The sequence below is a fragment of the Acomys minous genome, assembly GCF_964271855.1.
Source record: "Acomys minous genome assembly, chromosome: 8".
In the NCBI taxonomy this organism is placed as follows: domain Eukaryota; kingdom Metazoa; phylum Chordata; class Mammalia; order Rodentia; family Muridae; genus Acomys; species Acomys minous.
In genome coordinates, this window is record NC_140489.1 from 44,361,175 (window position 1) to 44,384,934 (window position 23,760).

At 45.5% G+C, this 23,760-nt stretch overlaps 1 protein-coding gene across 2 annotated transcripts in view; it reads right to left on the minus strand.

Moving 5' to 3' along the window:
• The window catches only part of PPM1A (protein phosphatase, Mg2+/Mn2+ dependent 1A), a 41,564-nt gene extending 33,012 nt beyond the window's left edge, over positions 1-8,552 (minus strand). The window contains exon 1 of one of the 2 annotated variants that reach the window (XM_084791178.1): positions 8,266-8,552. In XM_084791178.1, coding sequence (XP_084647304.1) covers positions 8,266-8,518 — 253 coding nt within the window. In that variant the 5' untranslated portion in view covers positions 8,519-8,552. Of the gene's footprint in view, positions 1-4,197; positions 4,531-8,265 lie in introns of those variants that run through there. The other variant, XM_084791179.1, reaches the window with a different exon arrangement.
• Positions 8,553-23,760: the final 15,208 nt, after the last annotated feature.

The following is a 23,760-nucleotide window of genomic DNA, read 5'->3' on the forward strand; positions in this document are numbered from 1 at the left end:
CTTTACACAAAGCAACCGTCCATACGGTAGAGGGCCGCTTTGTTTGTTTTTCGAGACAGGATTTCTCTCTGTAGCCTTGTCTGTCCTGGAACTCACTCACTCTGTAAACCAGGCTGGCTTTGAAATAACAGAGATGCACCTGCCTCTGCCTCCTAAGTTAAGTATAGTTTTTATTATTTGCTTTCTTCTAATTATCCTGAAGAATTTTTGTATCATGATTGGCCATGGTCAAATCTGTCACAAAAACTAATGAATTTTAATTAGGAGCCTAAATATTAATACTAATACCCTTAACTTGAGTTAAGGGTTACAAATAGAAATATTAAGAATTATAAAAACTCAAGTTCTCTATCACTCACTCAAAGACTGCTTAAAACATCTCTATTAAAAACACAGTATTATCCAGGCATGGTACAAGCACTCAAGGAGGCAGAGGCAGGCAGAGCTCTGTGAGTTCAGGGCCAGCCTGGTCCACAAAGTGAGTCCAGGACAGCCATGGGTACACAGAGAAACCCTGTCTCAAAAAACTAACCAACCAAACAAAAAACAAAACACCAGAACACTACCTACAGTCTAATGTATTTATTTTTATGTGTATGAATGTCCTGCCTACATGAGAGCTTGCATCCCACAGCTGGTGGGGGCCAGAAGGCGTAAGATCCCCTGGAACTAAGTAACTGATAAGCCACCATGTGGGTGTTGGGAATCAAATTTCAGTTCTTTTGCTGTCAGAATTGCAAAAGTTCTTAACCAACAGAGACATCTCTCTAGCCGGACAGTCCAACTTATCAACATATAAATTTTTGCTTCTTAATTTCTTATTAAAAAAGTGTCCAGTCTTATTATACTTTAGGGAAAGGTACTTAGAGCTCACCGCACTCAATACCTTCTCTAGCTTTGGCTGCCTTAGCAAGAGTAGATAGAGTAAGTAGTATATAGACAGTAGTGTAAAGGTTAAAATCATTAATATATACGTATGCATGTATATATATTCTGGAAACACATAACAAAGTATAAAATTGTAGAGCTGGGCGTGGTAATCCCAGCACTTGATAAGGAAGAGATAGCTGGATCTCTGTAAGTTCGAGGCCACCCTGGTCTACAAAGTAGTCCCGGATACCCAAGGCTACACAAAGAAACCTACTCTTGAAAAACAAAAACCAAAGCAAAATAAAAGAAAGAAGTATAAAATTGTCACTTATATCTAGGCGTGGTGGCGCATGCCCTTAATCCCAGTACTCAGGAGGTAGAGACAGGCGGGTCTGTGAGTTCGAGGCTAGCCTGGTCTACAAAGTGAGTCCAAGACAGCCAGGACTACACAAGAAACCCTGTCTTGAAAAACCAAAACACTGAAAAAGAAAAAAAGGAAAAAAACCCCAAAGCAACAATAATAAATTTTTTAAAAAATTTTTAAATGTTATATAATACAGAGTACATTAAACATTAGAAAGTGTTAAGAAAGAAAAGCATTATCAACCTTTTTTTGCTATACAGTAATCCAAGCTTCTTACATGAGAATGACTTACATGCCAGAAAATAATACATTCTTGCTAATAAATAAATAAATAAAACAAAAACAAAACAAACAAAAAAAAAAGAAAGAAAAAACCCAAAAAACAAAACAGCAAAATAATACATGAGGCAACTGAATTTTTAAATATTTTTGTTATCTGAAGACAAGACAAACATGATAATGCATACAAGAAATCTTTTCCTAATTACCCCATATGACCTGTTTCCCTGTATGCATGTCACAGGGACAAGACTTATTTTTATCTGTTTCTATAAACTCTGCTTGAGCTGATTTTTAAGACTGTCTTCTGATTTGATTAAGATGTAAAGTATCCAAGGGTATTACTCAGACAGATGATTGTTTGAAGAGAACGTCTTTACAGTTATAAAGCAAAGAAGTGATTTTTGGTTATATCACAATCAGCAACACATTCTAATGGCCATACAGTAAAGGTCAAGGTGTGGTCTGAAAAAACTAGAAAGATGCAGGCATTTAGTGGCCACTTAGCATGTTTCCCAGGTGACGAAAGAGGAGGCGGGGGCACAGCTAGGCATTAGGTAAACTTCTGAACAAAAGTTTAATAAGACAAAATCAACAACACTCAGCTTGAACCAAACTCTGTGTCTGTGTGTGTCTATGTGTGTGTCTGTGTGTGTGCCTGTGTGTGTGTGTGTAATATATAATTATAATGCCCATCACATCCAACTACTGAGAGTTTCGGCCTTTTCAACACGCTGTCTCAGTCACATGCTGGCTCCACAGGATGTCCATTCTCCTGTCTAGACTCAAAGTTCTTCCAAGCTTCCCAACGGCAGGAGAAAGAGCACAGGAAGCTTCCCTAAACACAGCCACAAACATCACATTCTCTTCAAAAGAACAGAGCCCAGAAAGAAAAGTAAACTTCAGAATGCTGAGCCATCTAAATGGCTGGCATGTGTAACAGTCACAAAATGTCAAGAGAACAAACAAATTAATAAATGGACAGTACATGTGATGATGAAAACCACCCCCTTGGCATTACTGATTCGGAAGCCGAGACTCAAAAGGTTAAATAACTTGTTCAGGGACACAGATATTTTCAAGCGTGTTTCTGGCAGAGCAGCGCTCAACAGGTTATACTATAATTATGGTTCATCACTTCAGCCCTTCATAGTGAAATATAGTTATTCAATCCATGTGAAAATACAGACAGTCCTTGCAAGAAGCAACTTGATGCTTCCAGTAGCCAATTACACTATTTTTCAGACATATATTAAGGCAACTAGTGTGAAATGTTATCCATCTTAATATTTTATACCACCATAATTACTGCCCAGATAGAAAGTAAAAGTGTTTAGTATTAAATAAAAATGTTGCACATGTAGTTCATTATAATTTCAATGTGTTATGCTGTAAACTTCCAGCTGAAAAGCAGTCATCCCAACACAGTGGAATGTTTAATCAGATATGTACGAGGTACACAAATGAAGAGAGGAACTTGGGCTGGGAATGTAGGGTTTTTTTTTGTTGTTGTTTTGTTTTTGTTTTTTGGGCCTGGGCTGGCTCTATCCTCAACAAAACACACACACACACACACACACACACACACACACACACACACACACAAACCATAACAGAACTGTAACACCAGGAAGATGACATGGGGTTTGTCTCAAATTATTAAATGATAAAGCAGACATTTAAAAGCAGAGGGTGAAACCACTCACCACTATCTTTCTAGTCTCAAGCTTCCTCATCTGTAACTACAGAAATAATCTCTGGGAGGGTTTCTCCTGCATCGAGAAGGCGGTCATGTTTAAAATCTGAAAGCCTGGGTTTGAAAAGATTATGGGGCTTGCTTTTTTTTTTCATATCAGAACTGTTGAAAGTTATTAATTTCCATAACGTCAAAATCATTTATTCTTCTCAAAGACTGCGTCTCCTTACACTCTAACCACGTTTAAAAATACATCAGGCACATTATTCCACCTAGCAGGAAACTTGGGGTGGGGGTGGCAACGTAGATTTGCTTAGACTTTGACCTTTGTGGATTTCTTTGAGAAACGAGAAAAATACTTCGGAGGGTGAAATTTGGAGAACATCTAAAACTCCAGTTGGCAGAAGACTCTTCACAGCCAGCTGTCTTTCAAGAAAAGAATCCGAGTGTATTTTCAACCTACAAGCAGAAGGGAGCCGCGCCTCAACCAAACTAACATAAAGAACTTCCCTCCAATATACACAGCCAAAATGATGCAAAACCTGTAGTTTACTTCAATGGGTTTGCTCGAAGCCGGAATGATGAACGGACCTGGAGGCAACACTACCGAGCCAGGGGTCTCACTTTTCAAACCAGAGGCGGTCTCCACATCCTGGGGACTCGTGGGCTGGTCTGCCTTAAGGGGCGACCCCGCTTCGGGCTCCCCGAAAGTTCCCCCCGGCGGCTGGGGCCCGCCCCGCCCGCCGAGGGTCGCGCCCCCCTCCCCGCCGCCGCACACACCCCGCCCCCGCCCCCGCCGCGCGTTAACCCCTCTCCGCCCGCTGCCGGCTCCTGGAGGAGGCCGCCCAGGGGGTGGAGTTGTCGCGTCTTCTCCCGGGATCGCCCGGGCAGACGCCCGGCTTGTTTACAGGCCCCAGGCCTGGCCGCCGCCGCGCAGGCCCGCCCTCCCGCCCTCCCTCCCGCCCGCCCGCCCTCGCGCCGCGCTTACCGGGAGCAGCCGCGGGGCGGGCGGGTCCCTCGGTCGGCCGGGGCGGCGGTGGCGACGGCGGCCGGGCACGGGGTCCCGCAGCGGCGGCGGCGGTGGCCGGGCCCGGGCGGAGGAGGGGAGGAGCCGGGCTGGGTCCGGGCCCCCGGCTCTCGGAGCCCTCGCGGCTCAGATCATCCGGGCGTCGGAGCGGGAGGCAGAGAGCGGGGCCCGCGGGAGGCGGAGGAGGCGCCGAGGACTCATCGCTTGCCGCCCCACCTGCCTGGGCCCCCCTCCCCCCGCCCCAGCCACCCGATCCCGAGCTGCGGACCCGGCCGGCGCGGAGACCACGGCGTTCTGGCTCCTACGCGCGCTCCCGCCCCTCGCGCCGCCGCCGCCGCCGCCGCCTCTAGCGCGGCCCCGCGCACGCGCGCTCTCGGCGGCGCCCGCCCCTCCCCCTGCCTGGCCCCGCCCCGCGCCGCCGCTCACCCCCGCCCTGCAGCTGCGGCGCGGCCCAGCGGCTGGAGAGACCCGGATGTGGGAGGGCCGGAACTGCGGCGAGGGCGGGGGAGGGGCGGCGGTGACGTCAGTGCCCTGCGCTGCTCCACGGCGGGCTGCAGTTGGGCGGCTGGCGCCTGGGCTGATCCCCGGGGGAGCCTTGGGAGTCCTGGGTGGGAGCCAGCCAGGCGCCCGGCCTTCGCTCTAGGTAGGGCTCGGAGGCCTCCTCCAAACGCGACCGTAGTCGTTCAGAGCCGCCGCTTACGAGTGCCTACAGACGCGAGCTTCCAAGCGCGGTCCCCGTTAGGGGCCGGCGTGAGGAAGGAAGTTAGCCTTCCCCTGAGACCCCAGGATGCCCACACTGGTGCCATACCACAAACGTGCGTGTGCAACCAGTTCACGCCTTGGGACACGTGCCTGGTGCTTCTGGTGGGTTGTCCCTGTGTCGCTCCAGGGATTCCGAATTGTATTTGGGTGCACGTTATATGGTCACGTGATCTGATCTCAACGGCATTTCCAAAGACTTCCAATGAGGTTAATGGAACCGAAGGGTTTTTTTTTTTATATATAAAGGATAGTCAGAAACGTGGCAGCTGCTTTCATGAAGAGCTCGAGATGAGCTAAAGGTAAATTGAGGCTGCACGTGCAGGCGGCCCAAATCCAGTCTAGCTAGCTAGACCACTGAAAACCCGACCCACGCTGCTTGTAGACGCCGGGGATAGAATGACAAAACCCTAGGCAGCCAATGAATCAGAGCTGGAAAGCAGTACATCACCAGTATGAGCTCCCATTGGCTGGGGTGCCTTCCCAGCTTCTCAGTCACCGACTTAACCCTTACACCAAAATCGCAAGAATAGAAGTTTAAGAGAGATTTGGGTATAATACAAAGAAAACCCCAGTACTCCGTTGAAATAGGCTAGTACTTTAAAAAGAATTCTAAAACTCTTAGCCAAATTGGGTTCTGGCCAGTAAGAAGATGAATTGCGGTAAGGCCTTCCCTTATCTCTTTGGTGTTTCCTGCAGCAATTTGCACCCTGCTACTTTGTGTCTCCTAAACACTCCATTGTCTTGACTCGGATCAAATGCAACCTGCTCTACGCCGCCGCCACTGCAAACCAGATCTCTGCTTTGGATGTTGTGGAAACCATTTCTGATCTTTTCAGCATGACTTTTCTGAGATTTTTATTTCCTTCTCTTTCACATCTGACATCCTAACATCAGGATCAAATGTGACTGCCAAGAGACAGACCACGTCTTTACTAAACCTCTAAATCACCCACAAATCTTGGGAGTAAGGTGAAAATGTAACATTTCTAGTATATAAAGTAAAAATAAACGCCACTATACAGTTCTAATTCTCTACACAAGTACAGAAAATAAATTAGATACAAGGTTTTTAATCAAACGGCTGCCTTACTGGATTAAGTATATATTGTATACAATCTATGTTAACTGTGTATTTAGGTTTTGTTGTTAAGCGGTGATGTCTGACATTGAAAATAAATTCCTTTGCTTGTTAGTCAAGTCTTCAACCACTAAGCTCTGTCCTCAGCTCTGGTTAGGGTTTTTGTACGTTCCTATTGTCTGGTTTTGTTTTGTTTTGTTTTGTTTTTGAGACTGGGTCTCTAAGTAGCTCTTTTGGCCTAGAGTTCTCTATGTAAATCAGGCTAGCTTCAACCTACAATGACCCTCCCAATTCTGCCTCTGGGTTGCTGATACTAGCAGCGTGTGCCACCATACATGCCTAAATTCTGAGTGTTCTCAGTATGTCAACAGGTTACGACATGAAGAGCATGCTAGGGGATTTGTTAACAATCTGACGTACAAAGTCATCTGACAGCCAACATTTAGTGATGTCTTCGTGCAAGTGTATGACCGCGCGCGCGCGCGCGCGTGTGTGTGTGTGTGTGTGTGTGTGTGTGTGTGTGTGTTTTCAGGCTGACCTTGAACTCTTAAAGAAACTAAGAATGACTTGTAACTCATCCTCCTGCTCCCAGCTGCCAACTCCTGGGGTGCACCCCCACACCTGTCTAGAGTGCTCTTAAGCAATAAAGTTTCCTGTTGAAAGAGAAGCTGAGTCATCAGTGGCAGCATACACTGTACAAAATTGGGAGGTTTTTGTCTGGTTTCTTTTAGGTTTGCATTCCTGCAGTCTGTCTGTTCTATCTTTGTTTAAAAAAGAAAAAAAAAAAGCCCAGGTAACAGAAGAGAGGTAGAAAAATTAAAAATAAGGCAGTTTTAGGGGGCGCCTTCCCACTGTATCACAGGCAACAAGTCAGCTGTGAAGCTGGGCATGGTAGCACATGCCTTTAATCCCAGCGCTCAGGAGGCAGAGGCAGGCAGATCACTGTGAGTTCGAGGCCAGCCTGGTCTACAAAGTGAATCCATGACAACCAAGGCTACACAGAGAAACTCTGTCTCAACGCCCCCCCCCCAAAAAAAAGGCAGCTGTGCCTGTCAAGTCTCTTTTCTGGATACAAGCTGTAGGATATTGTAGTATGATGGGGAAACGTGTGTGCTATAAGGATGATAGTTCCTTATCAAATGAGTTATTGTTGTTTGAGACGGGTCTCTCTGCATAGCCCTGAAACTCACATTTGCCTCAGCCTCCTAAGTGCTGGGGCTAAAGATTCATGCCACCACACCCAGCTCTCATTAACTCTTATCCCGAGGAAGAAGGGGAAAGTATATAGGAAGAAAGGGACTTCAGAAATATGAGGGTTAACTGTTTTTTCAGTTTTCAACCATAAGACTTAATTCTCGAACACCAGTCTGAAGTCTTCACAATCAGTTTTGGTGAAATACCACTTTGATCATTTTTATGTATCTAACACAATCATATTCTGCACTGAGAATCTTTATTATATTTTAGTTAACGCAGAGAAAGGAAGTGGAAAGGTTAATTCCATCGTACTGAATTTACTGTGCGTAGGAACTGAGAGACCTGGGGCAAGGACAAGGGACTACAGTTAGGGAAACTAAAGCCGAGTACACTCAGTAATCTCTCTCCATTATTAAAAATGAAAATTACTAGAGTGGGAGGTGGTGGCGCACACTTTTAATCCCAGCACTTGGGAGCAGTGGCAGGTGGATCTCTGTGAGTCTGAGGCCAGCCAGGTCTGCAGGGTGAGTTCCAGGACAGCCAGGACTACACAGAGAAACCCTGGCTTCAAAACCAAAACCAAAACCAGAACTATTAATATGCAATTAATACCTAGTATACTCAATTGTCTCTCCATTATTAAAGATGAACTATTAATAATACATTTAAACCCTTGTTACACTCAATACCCTCTTTTTCCTCTACAATCCTGATTTTACAGAGAAAACAGCAAGTGTGTGTGTGGGGGGGGGGGGAGGTTACATTTCTTATTGCATAACTAGTGTGGATTCATCCAGAGGCTCAACCTGAGATGGCCTAGCCGGGGACCTCTCACCGTGCTTCTCAGCCATGTAAATGATCCTCCACAGGACGCCGGAGAAGCCCCCTCCCCCAGCCAGCCAACCACCCTTCACAGCAAGCTGAGCACAAGCCCAGTACGGTGCCAAGTGGGCCAGAGGTCCAGCTCTCCCCGCCTCTGCCTGCTTCACTACCTGGTTTGTGCTGCTCGCTCTCCCACAGCAGCTTCTTGAGTCTTCTTCTTGCCTGTCTTCTTCTTGTCTCTCTTCTCCCTTTATTCAGGAATCTTTTTTCCTCCTTATCCTTTCTTGCCCTCATTTTTCTCCTCCTTGATTCGAATAACTTAATCCAAAATGCCGCTTCTGTTACCCATTTTCTCCTGAACTTGAACATATACGTAGTTAGCCCTAAACTAGTTTCTTTCAGGGGTGGGGTAGCCCACCCCATATCCTCCCTCCCTCTTCCCCATCACCATATCATGTTAATGAAAAACAGCTGTCTACAGAACTGTACAAGCCAGGGGTAAGAGAATCATGCCCTATGTGACATCATCACTGAGGTAGGGGGAGGGTAGCCCTCTCACGGTGGGACGGAGGGGAGCCAGCCATCTTTTGCTGCTTCTGTGCCTCCTGGTCCCTGGGAAAAAATGTGGACAGCTGTGAGCACTACCTGCTAAATTATAATGAAAGGCTCCCCCTCAATCTTAGCGTGTGCCTATGGCCTAACACTGGCTCTTGCCAGATAAGTCACTGTGTGCCAGGCGCTGGGCTGGACCCTGTGGTATATGGTATCAATGGAAAAGGTTCCTGTCCCCGCATAACTGGCCTTATAATGAGGAACATTCACAAAGAAGTAAGTAAACAAAAATAGGTGCCCAGATGGAGGAGGTGATTTGAACACAGATGTTTGGAGTAAGAAGTTAGCTTAGTAAAAACTAGGGCAGGGTAACTGGGCAACCAGTGTATGTGTGTATGCATATGTATGTGGGTGTGCATCCACATGCATGTGTGGAAGCCAGAGATTAACATCAGTGTCTTCCTCTATCCTCTTTCCTTACTTATTCATGAGACACTGTCTCTCACTGCACCTGGAATTTGGCCATCACACCTCCTCTCTGCATCTCCCCTATGCTAGGATTACAGACACACCTGACTTTTTAACAAGCATGCTGGGCGTGGGGGAGGTGGGGAGCTTTCCCCAGCCCTGGGGAACTGTTTTTAGCTAATACTAGCAAAATTTAAGGGATCTCCATGAAGTCAATTCACCTTGGTGTTTCTCATCTATTTCTGGCATTGTGGGGGATCCTGAAGTAAACCACATCCTTGAAAGTGAAGTAGCAAGAGTTTTGCATCTTTACCAATGACAGCTTGGTTGGAAACTAGTGATGAAATAAATGACCATCACAATAAAGTCTTTTATCAGTACAACCAGAGAGCTGCCAGCTTAGTCCTGTCATCTAAACCTGTGTGTGGGCAGGCCAAGGATTGTGATGCTCCTCCTCTACAGAGGAGAAAACCAAGCTCCAGAGAGGGAGCAATTACTCAGAGCCACAGAAAGCCGTCAGTGGTACCCAGGGCCTTTTCTGGGTAAAGATCACCACTCTTTACATGACAGTAATACAGGCAGCAGAGAGGGCGAATGAAAGCACGCTGATCTTCCTGTCAGGCAGTGCTGTGCACAGCTAACCTTCATGCTCAGTTAACTTACAGACATTTTGAGAGATGTTTGCTAAATATAGCCGTTATTAAAAACTATTAATATACAGTTAGGTCCATTTAAATAAAGATTACACATGACTAAAATGAATCACCACATTATTTCAGTATTTTTAGTGTGACTGCGCCTCTGAGGTAATTTGTGCATATTGTGTCTAAGCGGTGGAAATTCAGAGACTTAATTTTGGTGGCTTGTGATTGGGAGAACTGAGTCCTTGGAAAGGAGCAAACACAACAGATAAAGGTTTGGCTGTGCCTCCTTGTCTGAATTTAAGAAAGGGACTGAGAAAAGGTCTCCTGAAGATTAAACTAGGCATACCGTATCTTTAACTTTTACAAGGTATTTTGTTGTTTGTTGTTGTTGTTAACAAAACACACAATTCAACCACAAACTCCCTCATAATCGCAACAGATTAGCCAACAGCCATGTCAGAGCACTTTTGGAGAGCCACTTGTTAAATACAGGCCAGCACATCCCTGGATCTGCAGGCACTGTGCCTTGTGGGCCTCTTTACTGGTTCTTCAGACTCAAGTGAATTATTTAAATCACTAACATCTGTTTCCTCCTCCACAAAATGCGTCCTTCCTGGCTAAAAAAGGTTGAAGAGATCAGAGAAGTTTCCCAGCTACCTCATCCAGGTAGGTAACCTCCTGTACCCTAAAAAGCATGATCTAGTGGCATCATGGCATGAAAAGGGCAGGAGGCACCAGCTTGGAGTGTAGATTTGTGGCCAACTCTTGTCCACTAGGACCTGAGAAATCTTGAGGAGATAAGTCTGGAAAGCTTTGTAAAAAGCAGTCGTATGAGGAAAGCATGCCATCTGCAGCCATGTTGGCTTGTTTGCGTGTGAGCCTGGATTTTTAGGATAATGGGCCAGGGTAACACTGGGAAGAGGAATGCTAGGCAATCTGTGACTCACACTGCCAAACCACTCAGGCTGCCCTGAGATTGCCTACTGCATGTAGGGATTAATTACTTCGTTAATTAATTTTGAGATAGGGTCCCACTATGTAACCCTGGCTTACCTAGTGCACTATGTAGATCAGGTAAGATGACCTTGAACTCAGAGAGATCTGCCTGTCTCTGCCTCTTGAGTGCTAGGATTAAAGGTGTATGAGTGCCACCATATTAAGTGTACCTTATTGATAAAGTCCACTTTTATTTTTGTACTTGGTTATTTTTATTTTATCTTATTTTTATTGTTTATTTATTTATTTATTTATTTTGGGTTTTTCGAGACAGGGTTTCTCCGTATAGCCTTGGCTGTGCTGGACTTGCTTTGTAGACCAGGCTGGCCTGGAACTCACAGTGATCCGCCTGCCTCTGCCTCCTGAGTGCTGGGATTAAAGGCGTGCGCCACCACGCCCGGCTGTACTTGGTTATTTGTAACTATGAGCACCCGAGTGCACAGGAGCACTGGTTCACCTGTGGCACGTGGCAAGAGCTGACTGAGCTAGTCTCCACACTGTCTTTCACCTTTGGAAAAATTGTCCGGTGGCCATTTATCTCTTAAGTATATGAAGGATTTTTGTCCACTTTAGCTTCACTTTTAATCTTTATCTTATTTCTCTCCTAAAAGTGGTTTTATTTTGTTTTTTAGTTGTCTGGTGGAATGGTAATTGCAAAGCAAAGTAAATTACAATTTGAACTGCATGAACAATTACATGCAGAGTACTCACGTGCATTTCCTCCTGAAGAACCTGAGCAGATGCCATTTCAGTGTATAAAGGTCTCTGAATCACTACTTTTTGCAGAGCATGTTCAGAACCAATTCATTAGAATTAGAAAGGGAATTTCTAGGTGGACATGGTACGTGCCTTTAATCCCAACCTTCAGGAGGCAGAAGTGATCTTTAGTTTGAAGCCAGCCTAGTCTACTACATAGTGAGTTTCAGGACAGCAAGAGCTATACAGAGGAACCCTACCAAAAATAAATAAATAAAAGAAAGAAAAGAAAAGAAAGAAAGAAAGAAGAGAAAAGAAAGACAGGAGAAGGAGGGAGGGAGGATTTTCTTTTACTATATAAAATGGAAAGAACTTGGCCTAGACCAGGACGTGCTTAAGACCGGCCACGCCCCTGTGAGTGTGATCAAATCCATATGACGTGCTTTAAGACAGGCCCCTGTGAGTGTGATTAAATCCATATGACGTGCTTTAAGACAGGCCCCTGTGAGTGTGATTAAATCCATATGACGTGCTTTAAGACAGACCCCTGTGAGTGTGATCACATCCATATGACGTGCTTTAAGACAAGCCCCTGTGAGTGTGATCAGATCCATATGACATGCTTTAAGACAGGCCCCTGTGAGTGTGATCAGATCCATATGATGTGCTTAAGACAGGCCACGCCCCTGTGAGTGTGATCAAATCCATATGATGTGCTTTAAGACAGACCTCTGTGAGTGTGATCAAATCCATATGATGTGCTTAAGACAGGACAGGCCCCTGTGAGTGTGATCAAATCCATATGACGTGCTTAAGACAGGACAGGCCCCTGTGAGTGTGATCAAATCCATATGATGTGCTTTAAGACAGGCCACACCCCTGTGAGTGTGATCAAATCCATATGACGTGCTTAAGACAGGACAGGCCCCTGTGAGTGTGATCAGATCCATATGATGTGCTTTAAGACAGGCCACACCCCTGTGAGTGTGATCAAATCCATATGACGTGCTTAAGACAGGACAGGCCCCTGTGAGTGTGATCAAATCCATATGATGTGCTTAAGACAGGACAGGCCCCTATGAGTGTGATCAGATCCATATGACGTGCTTTAAGACAGGCCCCTGTGAGTGTGATCAGATCCATATGACATGCTTTAAGACAGGCCCCTGTGAGTGTGATCAGATCCATATGACATGCTTTAAGACAGGCCCCTGTGAGTGTGATCAGATCCATATGACGTGCTTTAAGACAGACCCCTGTGAGTGTGATCAAATCCAATTCTTTTAATTTTGCCAAGAGAAATATATGTACAATATACAAATATGCATGCAACACAAAGTTGTACATGTATGTATATAGAGATATATTGATGTATATTATAAAGGAGAATGTCAGGAGAAAGAGCTCCTTTGCAAACACAGGGCATCATGGTTTTCAGTCCCAGTATTTGCAGTTGCAAAGCTGGTTGTACTTTCTTTCAATGGCTTGCTTTCTCCTTGTGACACTTTTTGAATCATTTTGTAAACAAAACAAAACCCTCTCCTGCAGATAAAGCACTCATATGCAATAAATAAAATAAATCTTTAAAACAAAACAAAAACCCCAAACAGGCCTCAAACAAAACAACAAGCCCTCAAATCCAATTACAAATGCCAAGGGCAGTCTTGACAATGACATCTTCACCAAGCACGCCTTGGAGAGGAGGAAGAGGTGCACACTACACAGCAAAACCTCACATGGTCCACGGAAAATTGTCACTTTCCCTAGAATGTTGCATTGAGTTGTCTGTTCTCCATTCTTCCCCTCTTTCCACACAGGAAGACTTCTTTCACGTGTCTGGTAGCACACCACCCCCTCCTTTCTTTTCCACATACTTATCGCAAACCTTACATAATAAGACAAAAACAATATAACACCCATGTTCCCTTCGGGTTCATGCTGAAACTTAAGACCGCCTATCACTGGGGAAACCACAGCAGGGGCCTATGTGGAGAGCAAGAGGTAGAGGAGGAAATTCAGGTTTGGATCAGCGAGTGAAAACCCAAGGGCTGTGGATGGGACTTGTCTAGCCTGCTTGAGGCTGGGTTCCATTCCATTCCTGGCACTGTACACCAAATCAAACTCAGGCACTGAAGGAGGGGCCAGGCTGGAAACAAAAGTGTTAGTAACATCAGGCTGGGTGTGATGAAGTAGGGAATGGTGGGGATTTTAGAAACTAGCATCCCACCCCCTGGCAAACGGGCAAAGAGATACTTTGTTGGTAGTGTCCTATCAGTCAAGAGCAGGGCAGATCGCAGTCCTTTGTTCATCCTAGTGAAACCTGGCTTGGGGACCAAAGCCGTTTCATGCCCAGGACTCATAAAAACAAATCGAATCCAGGCAGCACAGCACAGGAGGAGGAAGACAGGGACCTACGGACTGCCATAGAGCTACCCTCCAGTGCATGGCACATAGACACCTGCTTGCTGACATGCTGAACAGCAGCATGGGTGGAGGATGGCACCCAGGGGTCTGACAGCTGCTTGGCCAGCCTGTAGCAGGAGCCACCACAATGTGCGAGTTTGTAGTATTCAGATGGGAAGTGGAGCAGCTTGAATATTATGAAGAAAGATGGAACTGGAGACCCCAGGGTGAAGAGGAGTAGCTCATTGTGAATGGCCGGCCCTGCCACCTGGGGCCATGGGCCCAAGTTGCTGCTGAGGGCCCTGTCTGAGTCTTTGTATGTGGCAGCAGGGTGGATAATACCATTAGAGAACACAGGGATGTCCCTGGCCTGGATAGCTGCGGGGGACCATGGGGATGTTCAGGGGCTGTGCATAACTAGCCCCGCCCCTCACTGGATGCAGCATTCTGGAAAGCTGGCCAAAGAGCAGGCCCTGTGCCTCGCCCAGGCAGCACTGTGGAGCTGGCTCTGATTTGGAGATTGTGGGGAGCTGGCCCTGAGGGCATGACTGTGAGAGAGCTGACCCCATCACTTGTCTGCTGTGGGGTGGCACAGGCACAGAGGGGATGCCCCATTACCACAATTTCCAGCAGTTAGGAATGCTGCCAACAGGATCATGAGCTCCAGAGAGCTAGCCCTGCCCCTCACCAGTGGCAGCACTCGGGAGAGTGGGCCCTGTACCTCACTTGGATAGCACAGCAGAGCCAACCCTGGTGGTGGGGGTGCAGGTGAGCCGGCCCCCACCACTTGTCTGCTGTGAGGTGGTACGGGTGCAGGGGTGATGCTTCCCTTCACCATTCCTTGCCCCTTGTGGCAATCGTGAGTGCTGGTCCCCAGAGTCATGAAAGCAGGAGAGCTATCCCTTCCCCCTCTCTGGCTATATCACTTGGAGGAGTGGGCCCTGCACCTTACCTGGGCAACAGAGTGAAGCCCCCTGATGAGCTTCAAGGCATGGGTGAGCCAACCCCGAGAGAAGGAGAGCTGGCCCGGGCACACAGCGGCTGCAGCATTTGGGAGAATGGAACCTGTGCCTTGACTGAGCAGCACACTGGAGCTGGCTCTGGAGGTATGGGTGCAGGTGAGCTAGCCCTGAGAACAGGAGAGCAGGAGAGTTGACCCTGCTTCATGCTGATGGCAGCAGTGGGTGGCCTAGCCAGAGCAGTGCTGGAGAGCTTGCTCTGATGGCATGGATAAGGGAGAGCTGGTGGGCTGATCAACTCTGCTATCATCCAGACCCAGATCCAGGGCTCTGAGTTGGCCCACCCCAAAATTTATATCATCTGCAAACAGTTGGGGCCTGTGAAAGGGCCAGTCCTGCTGATCCAAAGCTGCAGGGTCTCCATGACGCAGGGCAACAACAGGACAACTGGGAGGAGTCCTGGGGAGGATCCAATATTGATGATGTCACAGGAGCCATAGCTCTTAAACCAGACCAATGACTCACTGCAATGTACATTTGGAAATGTAGATGTGTGGACACACTGTGACACACTGTAGCTTCCACGATGAGATGTTTTTCTACTCTCTCTCTCTCTCTCTCTCTCTCTCTCTCTCTCTCTCTCTCTCTGTATTTTAGGGAGATTGCAAGGGCAAAGGGCATATATGAGGGGACAGGAAGGTAAGTTGGACTGGGGTGCATGATGTGAAACTCACAAAGAATAAATAAAAAGTTAAAAAAAAACAAAACCTATCATTGCAAGGCCTTTCAAACATACAGGAATCAGAAAGGACATCTCTTGTCCACCACGATGGATTTGAGTTCAGAGGCCACCTCTGTTCTGTCCAGGGTGTGGATATGTGGCTTAACCTCTTTCAGGCTTGATGTCCTATCAGGAGCAGAGGTCAGTGCCCTGGCCACAGATAAGATCCTGTCTGTAATGCACCCACCACATTGTGCCTGATGCAGAGCATGGAAATGGAATTGTTACTTCAGGCTCATATGTGAATGTGATTTTTTAATAACAGCAATTACACTGTAAGAGTGAAGACCCTCTATTGTTAAGTTCACACTGGAGTTGCCAGGTATAGGGCCAAAATGACTCCAAGACTCTTTAAATGTCTGATCTCTAGCTTCATGAAGGCCTGTGGAATGGTCTGTAGCCTTCCACCTCCCTCACCACCCATTGTGTGTGTTTTCTCCTTTGTGCCATCTGCATCAGAGGTCACCATTTAGTTTTGAATCTACACTCTAGAGTTTACTTTCTAGGACAATTCACAAGAAGGACCAGTCTCTGTTTCTATGTTTTCAATGTTGCTGTAGCTTTAATTTTATGTCAAAGAACCTGAGTCACCACAACATTGTTTCTACTCAACCCAAAAGTCCTGAGCCCCTAGGTTATAGCAGACATAGCGCTGGACACTACAGGTCATTCAGTAAAGGGAAGCGGCTTTCAAGTTTACCTGGGTCAAGAGAAAGTAATCAAGGGTCAGTGCCGAAGGAAATGACACTGAAAATGAAACAGAACAAAATAGGCCCTGAGTAGTTGGGGTAGGTGAAGGCACAAAGGACGGGTTACTTGACGTGGATAGTCAGAGTGAGTCTGTCAGAGGGGGTGGCTGGCAGCTGAGTTAGCCAGAAGGACAGAAGAAAGTTGTCAAGTGACTTCTGGAAGGACTGTCCCAACAAGGTCAAAGGCCTTGGAGTGAGAGTGAGTTTAGCACGTCCAGGGATAGATGACAGTCTGGGATGTCTTGGGTACTTTGAGGGAGGAAGTATGTGGTGTATAGACAGGGGACATAGAGGCATAAGAACTTTTCCAGAGAAGTTACTTGAGATTTCTTTGTTTTGTGTGGGGTTTTTTTTTGGGGGGGGGCGGGTTTCATGGTGGGAATGGCATGATCTGGCTTAGAAATTAATTGGCAAACTATTTTCTTCAGCCTTCAGATTTATATTGAGGAAATACATCTTTAGGAAAACAAAAGTAAATGCAGAAAAAAAAATCCTTTCATGTCAGTTCTATTTTCCATTAAAGAGAAAGTGAAATTAGTTTCCAGCCGGAAGTGATTATGCTTTGTGGTGAGCATGTAGCCTTTTGAAAGCTCTGTTTCACTGGGGCTTATAATTCTAGTTTTGGAAAACTATATTTGGACACTTCTGCCAATGACTCATCAAGTCACCTTCCTTAGGAAATTTAGCAACATGTATCAAGGATGAGTACCTCCTGGAAAATGCTGGGTTAAGTATGGAGAAAACAGAGACACACTTGAGGGGTTCAATTTCATACTCCCCAACAATCTCAGTACTTAGACCCTTTTGTTTGTTCTCAATATAGATCTGAAGGCTGAAGAAAATAGTCTGCCGGTTAATTTCCATCTGATAGTACCCAGTGGGGATGATAATTAAAGTGGTTGCCTTGGCATATGTGGGTAAAATGGGTTAAAGCAAACAAAACAAACCTTAAGTGAAGACCTCAGTAGCACTGTGATGGGTGCTGTTCCTTCCACCACTTGGGATAGCTCCTTCTCAGAAACCAAAGAAAGGAATAACTATATGTCATGTGCCCCGTCTTCTCCCTGTCGCCAGGGTTTCCTTATCTAATTTAACAATGGGTATTGCAAGTCTTCAGAGTTAGCCTAAAGCCAGGCATGGTGTCCTGTGTACACCTGTACATCTGTAATCCCAGTACTCAGGACGCTGAGACAAGAAGAGGATTGCAAGTTCAAGGTCCTCCTGGGCTACACAGTGAGGTTGAGGCCGGCCAGAGGTACAGTAGAGAACATCTGTTTCAAAAAGCAAAACAATACAAAACAAAACACGCACCCCTACACACACACACACACACACACACACACACACACACACACACACCCCTAAACTAGGTCTTTGGGAAAGGCTTATGATTAATAGGACGTTTACAGTTAGTCATTAAAAATCAGCCAAGAAATATTTCACAATAAAATCAGTATAGCTGTTCTATAGATTCCCAGATTTAAGCTCAGCTAATACATCAGGTAGTGTCACTAATAAGGACTAGCCACTAGAAAGAATAACTTGTCGTTTAAGTCAAGCATTAAGTAAGCACCTACTGTGTGTCAAATGTCGTTAACCAGGAAAGGATACACAGATAGATTGCAGTGTTCCTACTTACCAGACATGTCTCATCAGTGCTATTGTTGATTTTGTTTTGTTGTTGTTGTTGTTCAAATTCTATCTTGTGACAACTCCAAATTCTTGAATATTTAATAAAGTGTATGCATCTGAACTTTAAAGAAACTGCTTGTACATCACCTGGGAAGGCAGCAAACGAGACTGACCTTTGTCCACATAGGTGAGATCCACGAAACCCTTTTGTGTTGTCAATCACAACAACAGCTTGGGAAGGGAACAGTGCGAGTACTTGAAACATGCAACGCCGAGAGAGAAGGTTTGGCTCAATGTAGAACACCAGTGGTTTATACGGTCTCGTGGGTCGTGTGTGTCATATCTGGATCCTGTACCTGTAAACACTGGCTTGAAGGTGGTCAGGCTACTGAGGCTGTTGTCACTAAAATCATCACCATCGCATGTCAGTTCCTCCTGAGCTGAACAGCAAAAACTGAAGAAATATAAACCACACACAGAGCAGACAGCATACAACACTTCTGTGGGTTTACACTTAAGAGTCTCAAGGGCAACGTTACCGAAAGGTGTTTAAAGTCAATGGGCAAAGATGCAAACTGACAAGCCTGAAGGACTAAGTTTAATGCTTGGAATCCATATGGTGGAAGGAGAAAACCAATTCCCATTAAATTGTCCTCCTATCTACACACACACACACACACACACACACACACACACACACACACACACACACACACGTAGCAAAAATAAATGCCATGATATGTTCGGTAGTGGGACTCATGTTTTTCCTCCCTGCCCAAGTTCCCAGAAAAATAACTCACGAGATTCAAAATATATTTACAAATACCTAGGCTATATAGCTAGACTCTTCTCTGACTAGCTTATAACTTATATCCTGTTTATTCTCTTCTAAGTTCTGCCACGTGGCTGGTTACCTCTGCTCAGGTACCATGTGTCTGTCCTCACATCTCCCCTGGGTGAATCTCTCATATCAGGCTCTATCCCAGAATCCTTTCTGCCTCCCGGATGTCCCACCTTATATTCTACCCTTTCCTATAGGCCATAGGGTTTTTAATTGACAGGGAATGCATCCATACAGTACACATGATATTTTCTCTACCATATTTTTTGCCATGTTAGATGCTTTTGTCTATTTAATATCAACTTAAAGACTATATACTAGGTTTTCAATGAAATGTTCTAGATGATGTAAGTCATAATCCTTCACATCTGAAAGAATTAAACACCGTGTATACCATGAAAATATAGTATCAAACCCTATTAAAATGGGAAGAGATGTAAACAATATCTACCATTTAGTGACCACTTCCTGTCTGCCAGAATGTAGAATCTTTATTTATACATCATTTATTTAATTGCATCAATATCCATAAAAACCAGATGCTGTTACCTATGTTTTATAGATGGGAAACAAAAACCACCTGTGTTCTCTGTAAAGCAAGTGAGGAAATAAGGAAAATTAATAGACATTTAAAGTTAACCTTGGCTTAAAAAAACAATAGTAGGCCATAGTAAGTCTCTAGTCTGGGGAGCCAGAACACAGTTTTACTTTTGACCATCTAGTCTCAGATTTTAGGTCACAGCGTATGAGTTAAACATTCAAGTGTTTGACCAGTTCGCCTCCACGATCCTTTCTAGCTTGAACACTCAACTCTAACAAAGAAAAGCACTCCTACTTTCTGAATATCTATATCCCCAGTACTCTGGCCATAGTATTCCTCATGGCCTTCAGGAGAAATTGCTTTTTTTTTCTCTCACTAAATTCCATGCTATTAGTCCCAAATCTGCTGTAGGTCTAGGCTCATGACCTAAGTGGACCAGGGAGATCGAGGCACAGCATGTGTTTAGTGATTACCAAGAAAAGCACCCTGGTGTCCTGGCGTTGCTAGCAGTGAAACTAGAGGAGGCTGTGGGACTTCCAGGGTATTCCTAAAGCCACAGTGTATTCAGCTACTTGAGGCAAGAAAATTCTGGGTTTTTTTTTCCAGCCCTACTGCATTGATGTTTCTGTCTGTTGGCTCATAAGAGTCACAGCAGGTGCACCCTTGGAGGATGGAGAGACTTTGTAGTGTAGGGGGCTATATCTGGAATCTTGCATGGGAAGCACCTGTTTTCTGGTTTGGGAGCAAAGGGTGAGCGTTAGGCACCCAAAAGGACAAACACTGAGATCCAGTTGCCAAAGCTTTTGAAGGTCTCTAGGACTTTGGACTTAATGGTGTGAACCCAGGTTCCATGTGGGTGAGCTCTTTATAGGACCTGGACCTCCCTTTTGTTGCAAATGATGGTTAATTTGTTCCTGTCTTTTCGTAAGAGTTGGGGCTTAATGCTGATGTTTTAATGCAGGCTTAAGCATAAGAGTTAAGAGGTGCTCAGAAGAAAGTAAGGCATGGGTTGTGGTTTTCTTTTCTTTTCATTGTTCTTTGTTTGTTTGAGAGACAAGGTTTCTCCTTATAGCCCTTGCTGTCCTGGGCTTCCTTTGTAGACCAGGCTGGCCTCAAACTCACAGAGACCCACCCACATACCTCTACCTCTCAAGTGCTTAGTGCTGGGATTAAAGGTGTGGAACCCCTCTGCCTGGCTGGGTGTGGATTTCTTTTCTTTTAAATATTTATTTATTATGTATACAGTGCTCTGACTGCATGACAGAAGAGGGTATTAGGTCATGTTATAGATGGTTGTAAGCCACCATGTGGTTGCTGGGCATTGAACTCAGGACCTCTGGAAGAGCAGTCAGTGCCCTTAACCTCTAAGCCATCTCTCCATCCCAAGGATGTGGATTTCTTAAAGAAATCTCACCCCATGTGTTTATTCCCAGCTATCTGTTTAAGGTCCTTTCATTTGTTTTCAGAGAATTTGATCAAAGGCATTTGACTTTTCCTCTCACCACTCCTTTAGTGTCTAGTCCTTCATTTTTTTCTTTATCGTCTTCTATTTGTTGAAGATAAAGGTTAGAGATTCTGAGTGGCTGCTCATAAACACACTAAAGATAAGAGAGATACTCATCTCCTCCAACATAAAAGGTTAGAGGTGTCAAGAGGTCTACCCAAGATTTACAACAACTTCAAGACTTCACGACTTCTCCTTGGATTGGCTTAGCCAAGAAAATGTCAGAAAGGGATAGTTCCTCGGGTACCCACAAATGTGCAGGATAGACTTGAGGTACAGTAGGAGCTACTCCTCCAAACAGCACTTGATCTGATCCAAAACACAGATCCCTGAAGCTGGCATCGAATGTTGACATTTTCAGGAAAAAAGGAACAAAGCAAACAACAGAACCCCCTTAAAATGGGAGACTGAAACTAAGAGGAAACCTTTGGGGAAGTTCCTCCTTGGGTACCCAGCCGATTTTATATTGCAAAGTTAACTCAATTTCTGAATCTTAAAAAAAATGAGGAAATTAAAAAAAAAAAAAAAGTTTTCTGCCGGCTTCCCCCCACCCCACCCCTTCCCACCCTCCTCCAAATTACGAATCCTAGGCAACAGAACCAAAGATGCCAAATGGGCACACTATTTCAACTGGAATTTTCAAACTCCTCAAAATAGAATTTGAATGAAAAAAAAAATGGAATAAAAGGAGGAGGACATGATGATTCCTAAAGTACGGAGATTTTTTTTTTTTTAATCGTAGATATAAAGGAGAAGGCAGGCAGAGGGAAGAGTCCAGGCTGAACATGACTAAACTGGACCGTAGGAGGAGAGAAGTGGGAGGGCGAGCAGGACAGGCGGCCCTGGCCAAAAGGCCAAAAGCAGCATAGCTAAAATGGCTAGGTGATACAGGAATCAGGCAGGGGGACAGGAAGCGGAAGTCCAGCCCTTTGGTGTGAAAGGTTTAGGGTAGGGGAGAGATGAGCAGCCACAGCTCTGAGTGTTGCTACAAGAGCTGGCATGCTCTGCTGAGTTAGCCATTTGTCCCAGGTTTTCTAAGTCCTAACAGAAATGATGCAGTTGCAATTTATAAAAATTAGTTGGAGTTTGGAAACTATCAAAATTGGGGGGTGGGGGAGGGAGAAGGCTATCAATTAAAACCGTTGACGGTTGTATCCGAACTAAAGGCGAACACTGAGGAATCCGAGTTTTCTCATCTGTCCTCTGACCTTCCGTCTTTCCGGTCCGCTATTTCTACTCTTCAGTAGCCCAATAGCGGAACGGACTCTGAATGAGACGAAAGCATTTACACAGCCTATGAAAGTAGAGCCTAGAGGAAAAAGCGATCCTGACACCATCCGCATTCCCTGACAAAAGCTGGCCTCAAATACTGTGATTGGGAGGTTTTCTGAATCATCCGGACCTGCTGGGATCTGCAAAAGAATTTCCCAGCACACTATTGACTTACAAAACAGGATTTTCTCACTTCTATAAGACGTTGCCATTTGTAACGACTTCTCTAATAATTAGCTCTTAATGCAGGAACTCACATTTGACCTTTCACTGGGCCCCTTATAAACGCTCTATTGCGAGAAACACGTTTTTCCTTATGAAAGGTAGACAGCCTGGCAAGGACTTGTATTTTCTTCTCCTTTGCAACATGAGCCAATCACATCAGATTGTGAAGTTGAGCACTTAGGCACAGCCGCCGCCCCCCCCGCCCTACCCCCCCCCCCCGTACTTTAGGGATAAATGGAAGAAGCAACATTGCTCTCCCCATCCGCCCTCCCCCCCCCCCCGCCCCCGCTCCCTTCTCTCCTCCCCTTCCCCCCTCCCCCTTGCTAGCCTGATTTGTGTTCTGGCACATACTTTTGTTTGTTTGATTGATTTTTATTTTTCCGAGACAGGGTTTCTCTGTGTAGCCTTGGCTGACCTGAATTTGCTTTGTAGACCAGGCTGGCCTTGAGTTCACAGAGATACGCCTGCCTCTACCTCCTAACCACTGAGGTTAAAGGCATGCGCCACCACACCCTGCTGGCAGATTACAAAAAGAATTGCCATGCCAAGCTGCTTTCCCTTTGCTTGGGTATTGTATTATGCAACATCAAGGTACGCTTTGTATGTTTCTAACACTATGTTTTTTTTTGTACTCTGACTTAGTGTAGCTGTATTGTGTTTCCCTCGCCCTCTCCTCCTTCCCTTGCCTCCATGTAACTCATCTCCAGCCTTCCCAAGTATGTGTCTTTACACTTTGGTCTCAGCCATCCCCCTCTCCCGCTGCCCTCACCACCAAGCCCTGGGTGTTTACCTTTCTGACCCCAGTTATTCCCTCTCTGCTTCCCACTTACAAGGTTTACATTACCCTGTATTCCACCTTCCTTAAGACGTCTTTTTCAGCAGGGCATTGGTGGTGACTGCCTTTAATCCTAGCACTTGGGAGGCAGAAGCAGGAGGATCTCTGTGTGTTCGAGGTCAACCTGATCTACAGAGAGAGTTCCAGGACAGCTTGAGCTGTTACACAGAGAAAACAAAACAAAACAAAGCAAAAAAACCTCTTTCTCTCCTCTTCTGAGTCAGATTCAAGCATCCTCCCTTGGGTCCTCCTTGGCTTCTTTGGGTCTGTGGGTTGTAGCAAGGTTATCCTGTACTAAACGGTGAAAATCCACTTATAAGGGAGTGCATACCTGTGTGTCTTTCTGGGTCTGGGTAACCTTACTCAGCACAATCTTTTCTAGCTCCATTCATTTGCCTGCAAATTGCATGGTGTCTTTGTTTTTAACAGCCGAGTAGTGTTCCATTGTGTAAATGTACCACATTTTCTTTATCCTGGATTGTTTCCAGTTTCTGCCTATTAAAAATAAGGCTGCTATAAATATAGTTGAGCAAGTGTCCTTGTGGTATGGTGGAGCATCTTTTGGGT